Source organism: Vigna unguiculata, chromosome 4, assembly GCF_037176805.1.
Source record: "Vigna unguiculata cultivar grain cowpea cultivar isolate G323 ecotype 2 chromosome 4, ASM3717680v1, whole genome shotgun sequence".
NCBI lineage: Eukaryota > Viridiplantae > Streptophyta > Magnoliopsida > Fabales > Fabaceae > Vigna > Vigna unguiculata.
The window spans coordinates 36397707-36411553 of NC_140795.1; the positions used below are offsets into that span (position 1 = coordinate 36397707).

General features: G+C 29.6%; 1 protein-coding gene across 1 annotated transcript; it reads left to right on the plus strand.

Moving 5' to 3' along the window:
- The first annotated feature begins 13337 nt into the window (after positions 1-13337).
- Positions 13338-13847, plus strand: LOC146887101 (uncharacterized). Its single transcript, XM_085672024.1, has one exon. The coding sequence runs from the start codon at positions 13338-13340 to the stop codon at positions 13845-13847; it is 510 nt and encodes a 169-aa protein (XP_085528150.1).

Here is a 13847-nt window from a genome sequence, read left to right on the forward strand (position 1 = left end):
ACCCGCAACCCGACCCGCCAAAAAAAAATCCGTCTACTACTCACCCGTTTACCCCCTGGGTATCCGCTTAAAAAATATCCGCGGGTACCCGTAGATACCCGATACTCGCAAATATTTAAAAAGAAAAATATTTTATAATTTTTTTAATATAAAATTATAAAAAAATATATAAATTAAATTAAATTATAATTATAATTAAATTTGACATAATAAAATATACTATTAATTTTAATTTTAATTAAATTTAACTTAATAAAATATAAATTAAATTTTAATTTTAATTTTTTGCGGGTAACGAGTATCCGCGAGTACGAATAGTATGATTCTCGTACCCGACCCGTTTATAAGCGGGTATTAAAATACCCGCTACCCGCGGGTAATAAATACCCACGGATAATAACTATCCCTACGAATTTTATCCGCTGGCATGGGTATTTTTGCCATCCCTAGTCCTGAGTACCATAATGACGATTATGTTGCTGCCATCTCCGAAAGCTTATGAGACAAAGGCTCCAAGCATGGTTGGAGGGCAATGGCGGACCTTGGTATTTGCAAAGGAGGCCATGGCCCCTCAATTTATTTTTATTTTTTTATTTTTTTATTATTTTAAATACATTTTTTTAAAATTTAATTTTTTAATATATTTTATATTTTAATAAAATTTTATACATTTATATCATATTTGAGAAAAAATCTTTTTTTTTGTCTATATTTATATTTTAATTTTACATTTTAAATATTTTGAAAAAAGATAATTATTTTAAGAATATTATTTTTTAAATGATTATTTATTTAATTTAACATTTTTTTATTTAATTATTTTTTAAATATTAATTTATGTTATAATAATAACAATAACAATAATCATAATATGAAAATTAATTATAGTAAAATTATAAAAATAATTTATATTTAATTTTATAGTTATAATAATAACAATAACAATAATTATAATTTTATTATTTTTTATTGTAACTACAATGTTTTTACTAGTTTTTATAAAAATTTTGGAATTACTCTTTTAGTTCTTATTTTCATTCAAAAATATGAAGTTGGTCCTCTAGTTTTTTTTAGTTCCAATTTGGTCTGATTTTTTAGAAAATGATGAAATTTTGTCTTAAATTTCTTAAAGGGTTAAATATGTTTTTGGTCCCTTAACTTTCAGTGAATTTTGGAATTAGTCCATTTTGAAACTTTGAACCAATTTAATCCTTCATCTTTTGAAATACGTGGATTTAGTCCTTTTAATCAAAATTTGTTAAGTTTATTTGACATTTCAAGCGCGTTTCACAATAGTATTTGACTTAACACTAAAGCAAAAATGTGTCAAACAATATAAACAACTCAAATACAATCCTAAAATGCGTACGAAACATCAAATAAACCTACCAAAATTTGATTAAAAGGACTAAATTCACGTATTCCGAAAGATGAAGGACTAAATTGGTCCAAAGTTTCAAAATGGACTAATTCCAAAATTCACTGAAAGTTAAGGGACCAAAAACATATTTAACCCTTTCTTAAATTAGACCAAGATTTTTTCATCAAAATGAAAGTTTTGAATAAGAATGGTTTACTTTGTTGGTCTAATGGACATAATCTTAGTGTTAATTTTGATGAAAAAATCTCACTCCGCTTTGAGAAATTTAACAAAAAAGATTAAATTGCATCAATTTTTAAAAATTGACACCTAATCGAGACTAAGAAACATTAGAAGACATTTTTGGACAAAAAATTGAATTAAAAGAATAATTCAACCAAAATTTTGGCACCCTCAAAGTATTAGCTGAAGATCCGCCACTGCTGGAGGGGGCTTTAGTCGATACAGTTTTTCATGTTTCAATTTTATCTTTCCTTTTAATACAATAATATTTTGACAACTAAATTTTGACAATTTTCTCTTATAATCTGAAGTGAAATCTTTTAAGTGATTTTGAAATATATAGATAAAAAAAAAAAACTAATTAAAAAATAACATTTCAGAATATAAAAAAAATCGTCAAAATTTGATTGTCAAAAAAATCATTTTCATAAATCATAAGTACCACGTAAATTACAAATTCACTATTATATTCATCACATATGTATCTGTATTTGGATTTTCTATCATAATTATTATTATAATGTATAGTGTGAAATTATTATTATTATTATAATAAAAAGAGGAAGTGTGTATAGTGAAAATGGGGCTGCACAAGAGACCCGGTCCAGCCCATTTCTTCTCTTTGTGTCTCAAGACACATTGGGTCATCTTCTTCATACAAAATAGCCAGGTTTCATCTGCATCTTCATCACGCGCATGGCCACCAACACCAGAGTCGCCTCCGACGGCGTTGTTCATCATCAGGCCGCTGCTGCCCGCCATTCGCTCGGAGTCGCCGTCGCGAACACGCCAAGCTCGTAGTTCTTCCTCGCCGGCAACGATGCTACGAGAGTGGTGCTTCGCCGGCGTCAACACATCTGTCTGTGCACGCCCTTGCGTCAAACGTCTCCACCGGAAGTACCCGCAACCACCGCTGCGACCTCTCTGTTCAGCGCCGCCGTTCAGCACCTCTACAGCCACTGTGAACGCCTCTCCTCCACCAGAGTCACTTTCAGTGTTGCCGTGCCACCACCGGAGTGTCTCCAAGTTAGTGCCCCTTCCTTGGTGTGTGATAGAAGTTGAGATATGGATGAAAGAAGAAAAAAAAAAAAAGAAAACAGCAAAACTGTACCAAAACTGTTTTATAATTTAAAAATAAATATTTTATCCATAAATTTAAAAATACACATAAATAAATATTTTGAAGTACATAAAGTTAAAAAATGCAATATAATTTATGATAAATAAACATTTTTAAACATATAAATTATATTTTAAAAACATAAAATATTAAGAAAATGAACTCTAAAAGAACCTTCATTCAGTAAAAGTTCTAAAATTTGTTTAGATGAAAAATTAAAACTAAATAATTATTCTGATTTATGCATAGAAAGAGGAAAATATAAGAACAATTTGTTTCCATGGATTTTTTTCATGTAAAATAATTAGACAAAAAGGTAAGGTTCCTTTATTTGTAAATTTTATTTAACCTTGTGCCATTATTTTTAAAGTACTTAGTTCTTATGTAAAATCGGAATTAGTTGTGTGAAAGAAAAGTTAAACACTCATAATTTTGATTAATTGTTAAAAATAATATGTAATGCGCCAGTCCATTGCCAAAAGGTGAATAATTGTTTTCCTAAGTATGGGTCCAATGCAACAAACTTTGGGAAGTACACTTCCTCTTTCGATTTTCTAAGTTATTTTTTGAAATTTACGATGTACGGATACAATATTTATCTTATATATTGATACATTTATTTTGAAAATAATATGATACGATATATAATAGATACGTAATATATGAATATTAAAAAATTTACAATAAATCTTAAAAATATTAAAAATATGTGATTGTTATTGTTAAATTCAAAATAAAAGTATATATATTAAAGTTGTCAACATAAAAAATATAAATTATTGTCATCATAAAAGTACTACTATAAGAAAAATCTTAAATAATGATTACTTTTAGCAACCAAAAACATAGAAACATGTTAGAGACCAATTTCCTAATTAAAAATCAATTATTTTGGTAATCAAAACCTTGGTAGTTAATATTATTGACCAATTTAAAAATCAATTATTTTGATAATCAAAACTTTGGTAGCTAATGTTAGTGACCAATTTAGAAATCAATTCATAATAAAAACTATTTTAATTATCAATTTAACGACCAATTATAATTTTTGGAACTATTTTAGTTGTCAATAATTTTTAGTTTATAAGTTGGTCCCTATGGTCACTATATAGTAACTACTTATTTGTTGCCATTAAAATTGGTCATTATTCAAATTTTTTTGTTATGTGCTACAACTTTATAAATTAGATAGTCCATTGATAAATATAAATAAAATATCTTAAAATATTGAACACAAATACGTATCAAATATAGATACGTAACTCAAGTTGAAGCATCAATCCATCATGGCTTAAAACACTAGTAACGGTACTTCAAACATCTAAAACTGAATTTCATATGATAAGAAAATGGGAAAAGAATAACTTTAACCTACGTACTACATCCATTAGTATAAATAAATAATCAAAAATTGTGTCTCATAAAAACACTGCAAGAGATTTTCTTAAGCTGGAACTTTCCTTTCGTCAAAACTGAAATGTTGTTGCTTTTTTTTCTTTCTCGAACCATTCTTTCTGGGCCTTTTATTGGATCGAGCCCTGATCATGCCCAGCTTAATATATGGCCTTCGCTTCATGAATTTTTCTTCCTGCATCTCCCTTTATTCTTCCCGCACTCCATATCTTTAATGAAACTACAATTATACCCTCTTCTCCTGTCACATAGCCTTTTTAAGAAATATTTTATTGCACAAACATCCCTCATCCCTAAACATTCTTTTGGATCATAATGTTATCATTCAACTTTATAGGGCTAAAATTTGTGGGGTTTTCTTCCTGCACCCCTAATATTTTTTCTGTATCTCCAAAGATTTGTGGTGTTCCATTTATGCCCTTTGAAAAATTAAATTAAAATTAAAAATAAATAAGATAAGAGTAATAATTAAGCATCGATGAAGTTTCGGAGGAGGTTGGTGGTTGGCTCAACAAAAAAATTAAATGATAGTAAATATTATATTATGATCTACAACCCTAAATCTCTTATCCTTCTAGTGGAAGTCAACTTTTGAAAACTACCCCACTTCCAAAAACTACTCCCACTTTCGAAAATATCAAACATAAAAAGTAAAAAAAAAAAAAACATAAAACTAAAAAAATAAACACTTCAAAAAACTGTCTTCACTTACGGAAGTCGACTTCCGAAAAGAGAGATAACCAGAAGTCGACTTCCGTAATTCATAATTTTTTAATTAAATGTCAAATTAATTACGAATTAAAATAATTACAAATTAAAATAAGTACAAATTAAAATAATCACAAAGTAAAATAATTACAAATTAAAATTATTACAAATTACAACTATTAAAAATTAAAATCTATTACAATTTTAAATTAAAACATAAAAACACTAAAAAAAATTAATATAAAAACTAAAAAAATATATGTAAAAATATTACTTAAAAAAAGTATAAAAAAAAACAAAACTGGAAGTGGACTTCCAAACGTTGACTTAACCGGAAATCGACTTCCGAAACTCACCAATTTCACTTGCTCCCACTTTCAAAAATTGCCATCAATTCCGAAAATATCAAACATAAAAGTAAAATAAAAAAAAAAACATAAAAACTAAAAAAATATTGCCCCCAATTACGAATTAAAATTATTGTGAATTAAAATAACTACAAATTAAAATTATTACAAATTAAGATTATTATAAATTAAAATAATTACAAATAAATTTTTTAAAAATTAAAATAATTACAAAGTAAAATAAATACAAATTAAAATTATGACAATTAAAATTATTACAAATTAAAATTAATTATAATTTGAAATAAAAACATAAAAATACTAAAAAAAAGTAACATAAAAACCAAAAAATAAATATAAAAAAATTACTTAAAGTCGACTTCCAAACATTCACTTAACTGGATGTCGACTTTCGGAACTCACCAATTTCACTTGTCCCCACTTTCAAAAATTGTCTCCAATTCCAAAAATATCAAACATAAAAGTAATAAAAAAACATAAAAACTAAAAAACAAAATTGCCAATAATTACAAATTAAAATTATTGTAAATTAAAATAATTACAAAGTAAGATTATTATAAATTAAAATAATTACAAATAAAATTTTTAAAAGTTAAAATAATTACAAAGTAAAATAATTACAAATTAAAATTATGACAATTAAAATTATTACAAATTAAATTAATTATAATTTAAAATAAAAACATAAAAATACAAAAAGAATGTAACATAAAAACCAATAAATATATATATATATATATATATATATAATTACTTAAAAAAATATTATAAAAACCAAAAATCGGAAGTTTCGGAACATTCACTTAACCGAAAGTCAACTTCCAGAACTTACCAATTTTAATTGTCTTCACTTCCGGAAATTGCTCCACTTCCGTAAATGCCCAGATTCCCCAAATTAATTTTGTTTTATATTTCTTTATTATTACACCAATATTTTAATTTTTTTTTTATATTTTTAATTTGATAAAAGTGGCACTGAAAAAAGTGGTATTAACAAATTTAAAAACATATTAAAATTCTAATTAGATAAAATTAAAGTTATCCAAACAATATAATTAATTAAAATTATAAATAATTATAATTATAATTTTTCAAAAATATAATTAATTAAAATTATTATTATTCAAAATTATAATTAACTAAAATTATTATTATTCAAAATTATAATTTATTATTATTATTATTCAAAATTGTAATTAATTATAAATAAAATTAATCAAAACTTTAATTAATTAAAATTTTATTTAATTAATATTAAAATTAATTTTAAATAAATTTATTCAAAATTATAATTATTTAAACTTATAATTAATTAAAATTATATTTACTCAACAATAGAATTAATTAAAATTAAAATTATTCAAATAGTAAATAATTAAAATTATTATAAATTATAATTAATTTAAATTATAATTAATTAATATTTAAACTTATTTACATTAAAATTAAGTAAAAAGAATTACAACGTAACCTAAAAAATTACATAACGACAATGATAGAATAATAAATATTAAAAAATTTAAATTGAAAAAAAAAACAACTGAAAGTCGACATCTGATATCGAATATTTCTGGAAGTCGACATCCGGTGGGTTAAACTAATGCTGTCCAATTCCATTCATCGAAATTCACCCACGTGCTTATGGAAGTCGACTTCCGGTGATATTTTTCGCACACCTACGGAAGTCCACTTTCGGGCACAATAGTTACTGAAGTCACCCCTCTTTTACGGAAGTCACTCATCTCTTACAAAAATCACTCATCTCTTACGGAGATCACTTATCTCTTACGGAAGTTACCTTCAACTATAGAAGTCACCTACAAAAGTCAGTTTAAATTACGAAAGTCGACTTTCGGTTGTGCCATTTTCATGTTGTTCATAATGGTCTACGGAAGTCCACTTTCGAAATTTATCTTGGTCTACGGAAGTCCACTTCCGTCATCTTATGGCTTACGGAAGTTGACTTCCAGAATTAAATCACTTGCGAAAGTCGATTTTCGATTTGTGGTTTACGTTTCAAGCATAGATATTCATAGATCTATACTTCAATCAACTAAATTATGCTTATACTTATAGATGCATGACAAACATGGCAGAATTAATACAAAAAATGAAAAAATACGAAGGGATATCATTATCTGTGTTAATGTAGAGAAACGACAGAGGGGAAGAGGAGAGACCAGAAAACAAAACAAGTAAGGAGTGGCTTGAGGGTGAGTTTATAGAGTGAGGATAGTGAGGGTTTGGGGGTGAGGACAACTGCTAGGTTAAACGAAAATGAGGGAGTAATTTTCATTAAATAAGAGAGAGAAGTGATTGATTTAAAATTTCAAACTGATCAAAGGGTAATTTTGGATTTTAAGAAAAACTTGGAGGTGCAGAAGAAATATTGGGGGTGCAGGAAGAAAACCCCAAATTTGTGGGTAAAGTTTTTAAAATTTTAAAAATATATCTATTTTTTTATTAATTTTTTGTCGTTTAAAAATTTAAGCTTGCTTTTTTTAGATTCTTCCAAAATTTAATATTTGTTATGTCAGTGTTAATATTTCGCTATCCCATACCCATCCTGTAGAAAAAATCTATCCCCATCTCCAAACCCAATGAGTATAAAATTTTTATCCCATCCCCATCCCCATCGGGTAACGGGTATAATCTCGTACCATACCCGTACCCATTTTCTCACTACTCCAATATTAATTTTAATTAATTTTTATAAAATAATAAAAAATTACGGTAAAGGAAACATTATATTATCAAATATTCAATATTAGAGGATGGTTGTTTCTTCGATATAATTTTTTTTTAAATAAATTGTAATTGTTTACATTTTATATTAAAATACCAAATAAACTTTTATGAGAACGAAAACATTTATTAAATTTGCAAACTGCAAACATTAATGAAACCTAGTTGATAAAATTTAAAAATATAAAAGGAAAACAAATATTCAAATTAAAATATATTTTAAATGTTTGTTTACTTCAATTTTTAAAATTCTAATGAATATCTTTTTTATACACTAATAAAAGTTATAATACATCACTTGATCAAAATGATGAAAAGAAAAAATAATAAACATAATAATAAAATTTTAACACAGATCTTGTATCTTTTGAACTTTATGTTGAATGGTGATAAAAAAAATTCATGACAATTACATTAAATTTTTATATTATAGTAAATAAAATTTATTTATACAATTATAATGAAAAATTACGGTATGATTGATAATGAGTTAAAAAGATAAAAAATAGTTAAAATATATCGAACTAATAATGTACATGATGAAAATAAACAACAAATAAAAATATTAAAAAATTAACAAATGTGTGTCTTAGAAACAATGAGTGACTATTGAAAGAAATCGCACAAAGGAAAATAAATGGATAATTAAGGATATGATAAGATGAAAAATACCTTAGACATCTATGAAAAAAAATTTCAAATATCAACATACATACATACTCAATGATTGAGAAATAACGAAAATTGTTTTAGCAAAGCAAAAGTTCTTCAAATGAAAGAAAAATTAATAATAATAAGTATTTTTTTTTATATTACCTAGTAAATGAAATGTTTATGCTATTAATCACTTAAATTGAGAGTATTAAACATTCTCAAAATATAAAATAAATAAAAATATTAAAAAAATAATAAAAATATTCAAATGTGAGACATCAAACTTTTTTAATTCACATACATCATTTTAACATAATTACATAAAGGTTATGATAAGATGAAAAATATATTGGAGCTGCGAATGAGTTTCATGACAAACCAAATAATTAGAAGAAATAAAAAGTAGAAAGTATATATATGGTTACTTAATTAATTATGAATATTTTAATAATTTAAACGGAGATAGAGATATGGCGGGGACGAATATTATGGCGGGGATATGTACACCCCCATACCCATCTCCATACCCAATTGAAAAATCGGGGATTCCCCATATCCATACCCATACTTAGTCAATACGGAGATTTTCCGTCAACACAGGGACGAGTTCGGGCAATACCTACGGGGACATGTTTATTTGTCATCTCTAATAATAACGATAGACGAACTTACATGGATGAGATTAATTATTATCAAATGTAACGGCGGATCATTGTAGGGGCTAGGAGAGATCATGGTCCCTCCCAAGGATTTTTAATTTTTCTTAAATTATATATTTTGAAAATTAAAAAAAAAATTAAACATTTTTAAATTATAAGTAGTATATTATATAAATGGATGAAAATTAAATTGTTTGTATTTCTATTCCTTTTATAAAACACAATAATTAATATTAATAGATAATAAAAAATAAAAATAAATATATAAAGAATAATAATATTTAGGTTTAAGTAATCTTTTGGTCATTATTTTCATTAAAAAATGTCAAATTGGTCCTCAGGTCTTTTCTAGTCTCAATTTGGTCTTGACTTTTGAAAAATTGATGCCATTTGGTTATTCTCATTAAATTTGTTGACGCGGATTAAGGATTTTATCAAGATTGACAGTGAAATTATGTTAATTACACCAACAAAACAAATCATTTTTATTTACAGCTTCAAAAAGCATTGATCCGTTTCAAGAAATTTAATAAAAATGATCACATTGCATTAGTGTTTTTATAATTCAGAACCAAATTGAAAGTAAAAAAATTTGAAGGACCAACTTAACATTTTTGAACAAAAACCATAACCAAAAGAGTAATTAAACCAAATATTTATTAAGATATTTTTTATGTCCTTTCTTGTTGTCTTGTTAGTTTTACAAAAAATATACTCGTCTCTCACTCTCATATGTTTTTTTTTTTTAAGGAAAAAGGGAGTTATATATAAACTCATTATTTTTTTCTCTCATTTCTCATTTGCCCTATTTCTTTTTTGAAGAAAAAAAAGTAATTCTCTTTTATCTTACTTGATAAATATTAATCTAGTAGTTAACATTGTTCTTTTTTTTTTTATCTCATGAGCCTTTGGTATATTCATTTTTTATGAATATAGAAAAAAATGTATTATGCACTACAAGAAAATACTCCATTAATAACTAATTTTAGTGACAAAAAGTGGTTAGTTACGATAGTGACAAATTTAGATACCAATTTAAAAAATAAAAAAATCATTGGTTGTTAAAATAGTCACTATTATAAATAAAAAATTATAATTGGTCACTAAATTGGTCATTAATTAATCAAAGACAACTTTGAAACTAAGTAATTTTGGTAGCCAAAACCATAGTAGCTAATTTTAAAGACAAATTTAGTGGCAATTATATTTTTTTATTTATAATAGTGACGGTTTTAGTAACCAATAATTTTTTACTTTGTAAATTGATATCAAAATCGGTCACTATAGTGACTAACAACTTTTAGTCACTAAAATTAGTTACTAATGAAGTATTTTCTTGTAATGATGCATTTTTTCATAACCGATTTTTAATTATGACTTAACTATAATATATTTTTCCTTTAATATTTACGCCTCTCAATTTTTTATTAAGGTATGATAAATTATTTTTAATATTATTTAGAAAAATAGATATATTGATGAAGAATAAAATAGATTCTTTTTCAAAACTGATAAAAGTGAAGCTATTCATGAAGATGGAAACAAGATAGATTATACATTTTCACAACATTATACTTATGATCAAATTATACCGTTAGAGGAAGCAATTTTTGAAACATTATACTAATGATCCTGTAAAGCCTCTTTTTCTTACTGCCTTAAGATTTAGGGCTTGGCCTTTTAATGGGCCTAAGATCAACCCACTTACAGGCTTCAGGACCCTAAGCTGCCCTTTCAGTTCCCATTTTCTGCTTGTACTTGGAAAACAACTCGCTCTCAACTCTTCTCTTCGTTATAGAGCTCTACTAGGGTTTTGGCTTCCCTCCTCCTTCCAAGCTAGCTAATCGATCTTTTCTATTCGTCTATTCCACGTAAGTTCTCTTAGCTCATCTTCGCCTTTCCAAGCTGGTTTTCTGAGCCAACAAAGATTCGTCGTGATAACATTATGTTCTTCTGTTTCCCCTGTTTTCAACTCTTGAATCTACTCTTAGAGCTACTGTGCTCAGCTGTTAAGTGTCGGAATCCCTTTTCTAGCTATAACCAGGTAAGGGAAGCTAAGATTTTTAGTTTCTTGTGATTTTTCTGCCGCTTTGCTTTTGTTTCGTGTTTGTATGCATTGGTTGCCATTGTGTTTGATTTGGAATATGTTAAAGCATGATTTGATTTAAATGTTTGGCTGTTGCACGAGAGAACAGTGGCGAACACTAGTTTTCTCGCCCTAGCGAGCTAGTCTCACCTAGGTGAGATTAATAGAGGCTCGCCAGGATCTATTATTGGAATTGTCGCTTAGGTGACGAGTATTCTTTTTGAGCGAGGAGTGGTCTCGCTTGAGCGAGACCTCGCAGAGTCCGCTGCTCCCCTGTTCGAGCCCTCGCCTAGGCGAGACGGGGCTCGCCTGAGCGAGAGGACCTCCCTCGCCTGAGCGAGATCTGTTAGCCTAAGCGAGACTAGGGGCAGGTTTTGGTACTATTGTTGAATAGTTCACTGATGTGTTGATTGCTTGTCTGATCTAAATGCTTTACTAGGAGGGTTTAAGGGATGATGCCATGATTGATATATGAAGTTGAGGTGGAAATGGTATGTTGCTTTATGGTGTATGAATTGGAAAGCATGAGTTATATGAGTAGTTGTTTATACATGACTTTAGTATTATAGGAACTTTCTGATTGGTTGGTGGATCATGTACAAAGCGTGAGTAGGGTATTCCATGACTCTTGTAGTGAGAGCTCATGGTTATGCCTCATCTGTAGGGCATAATCCCACGGACCTTCTTAATGGGAGTGCCTGGTGGTACCTCACCTAGTGGACTTAATTCCATGGACCTCGTGGTGAGAGTTCATGGTGGTGCCTCAACATAAGGACATAATTCCATGCGAGTATCGCGGTGGTGCCTCAAGGCTAGGACGTAATTTCACGAAGGCCATGTGGTGGTGCCTCGTATAAGGGTGTAATTTCGCGAAGGCCTCGCGGTGACGCCTCATTGTTAGGACGTAATTCCACTTCTTGGTGGTGGTGCCTCAGTTTACGTATCCGGATAGTCAAGTCTTGGGGTCTCAAAGGAATTGGAAATCTATGAGTGAATGTTTGTTATTTGTGTTTGACTGTGAAATTATATGTTGACTGTTATGATGTAAGATTTCTTTACACTAGCTTACCCTTTCGCTTGCCTATATGTTGTGTGTGGTTTTCTCTTTTGCGATGATCATCAATTTATTGGTGTGAGTAGATGTGAGAATCTCTGGCAGTGGTAATGATGGTAGAGACGCTGCAGCTTGATGAATCTTGAACGAGTGTCGGGCTCACTGTGGGGCCCACGACTTTTGGAGTTTAGTAGTTTAAGTTTCTCCTTAATGAGACTCTGAACCTTGTTTTAGGCCAAATGAAGCCTTTTTCTTTTGCTATGAACATGTTTGGGATACTGTGTACTTCATATCTCAAATCTTCGTACCCTCTGGACATTTATGTATGGGGCGTTTAATTAAATTGGATTTATCTATTTAATTGGGATGTTACATTTATGGTATCAGAGCGGTCGTTCCTTAGGATTTATGGTCTAGTGTGCCTACTTAGCTACCATTGTAGTTTGTGTGTTGCTAGCTAAGCTCTCAGCTAACCAAGTCTAACTCTTGTTTTTTCTGTGTGCTAGTGACATGGCACCTCAGCGTAGGAACTCTCAGTCTTCTCAGGGCGACGCACTAGATATCGCCAGGGCGATAGAAGCGATGGTAGCTGCTATGACACAGCAGAGTACATCAATGATGCAACAACATGAAGCATCAATGCAGTGACAGGCGGCATCACTTGAGCAGCAGTAGCTGGTAATGTAGTAGATGGAGGTTGCTAGGGTGGCTGTTGAGGACGCTCACAGACAACACATGGAGGCCCTCCGTCAATTGGAGGAAAACAAGACCACTGCCTCTGTCCACGGTACTGAACCAAGACCTCACCATCGGGAATGGAGTTTGGAAGACTTTCTGAAGCACCATCCGACTAAGTTCAATGGAAAGACCAGTCCAGATGTCGCAGATTAGTGGTTGAAGGACATCGAAAGAATATTTGATGCTAAGATGTGCCTTGAGGAGAGTAGGCTGGCCTTTGCGGTGTACATGCTCACGAGTGAGGCTGAGTACTGGTGGATCAGTATGAAGTCCATCATGGAGGAGAGGCAAGAACCAATTACTTGGGAGGTCTTTAGGACAAAGTTTCTCTCTGAGTACTTCCCTGGCAGTGTCAAATATGCTAAAGAGGTGGAGTTCTTGCAATTGACTCAAGGAAGCAAATCTGTGGCTGAGTATGCAGAAAAATTCAAGCATCTCAGTTGTTTCTACAACATGCCGCTGGATAAAGAATGGCGGTGCAGGAAATTTGAGAACGGTCTCCATGGAGATCTTCGGCTGATGGTGGCCCCACTATCCATCAAGAACTTTGCAACCTTGGTGGAGAAGGCTAGGGTCATGGAGAAGATGAAAGTGGAGGTGGAAACTCAGCACCCACACCAACAAAGAGTGGGAGGACCATCTGGGTCCAGGAATAGGCACGAGGAGAGGAGAAAACCCTATACTAGGCCCCCTTCCTAG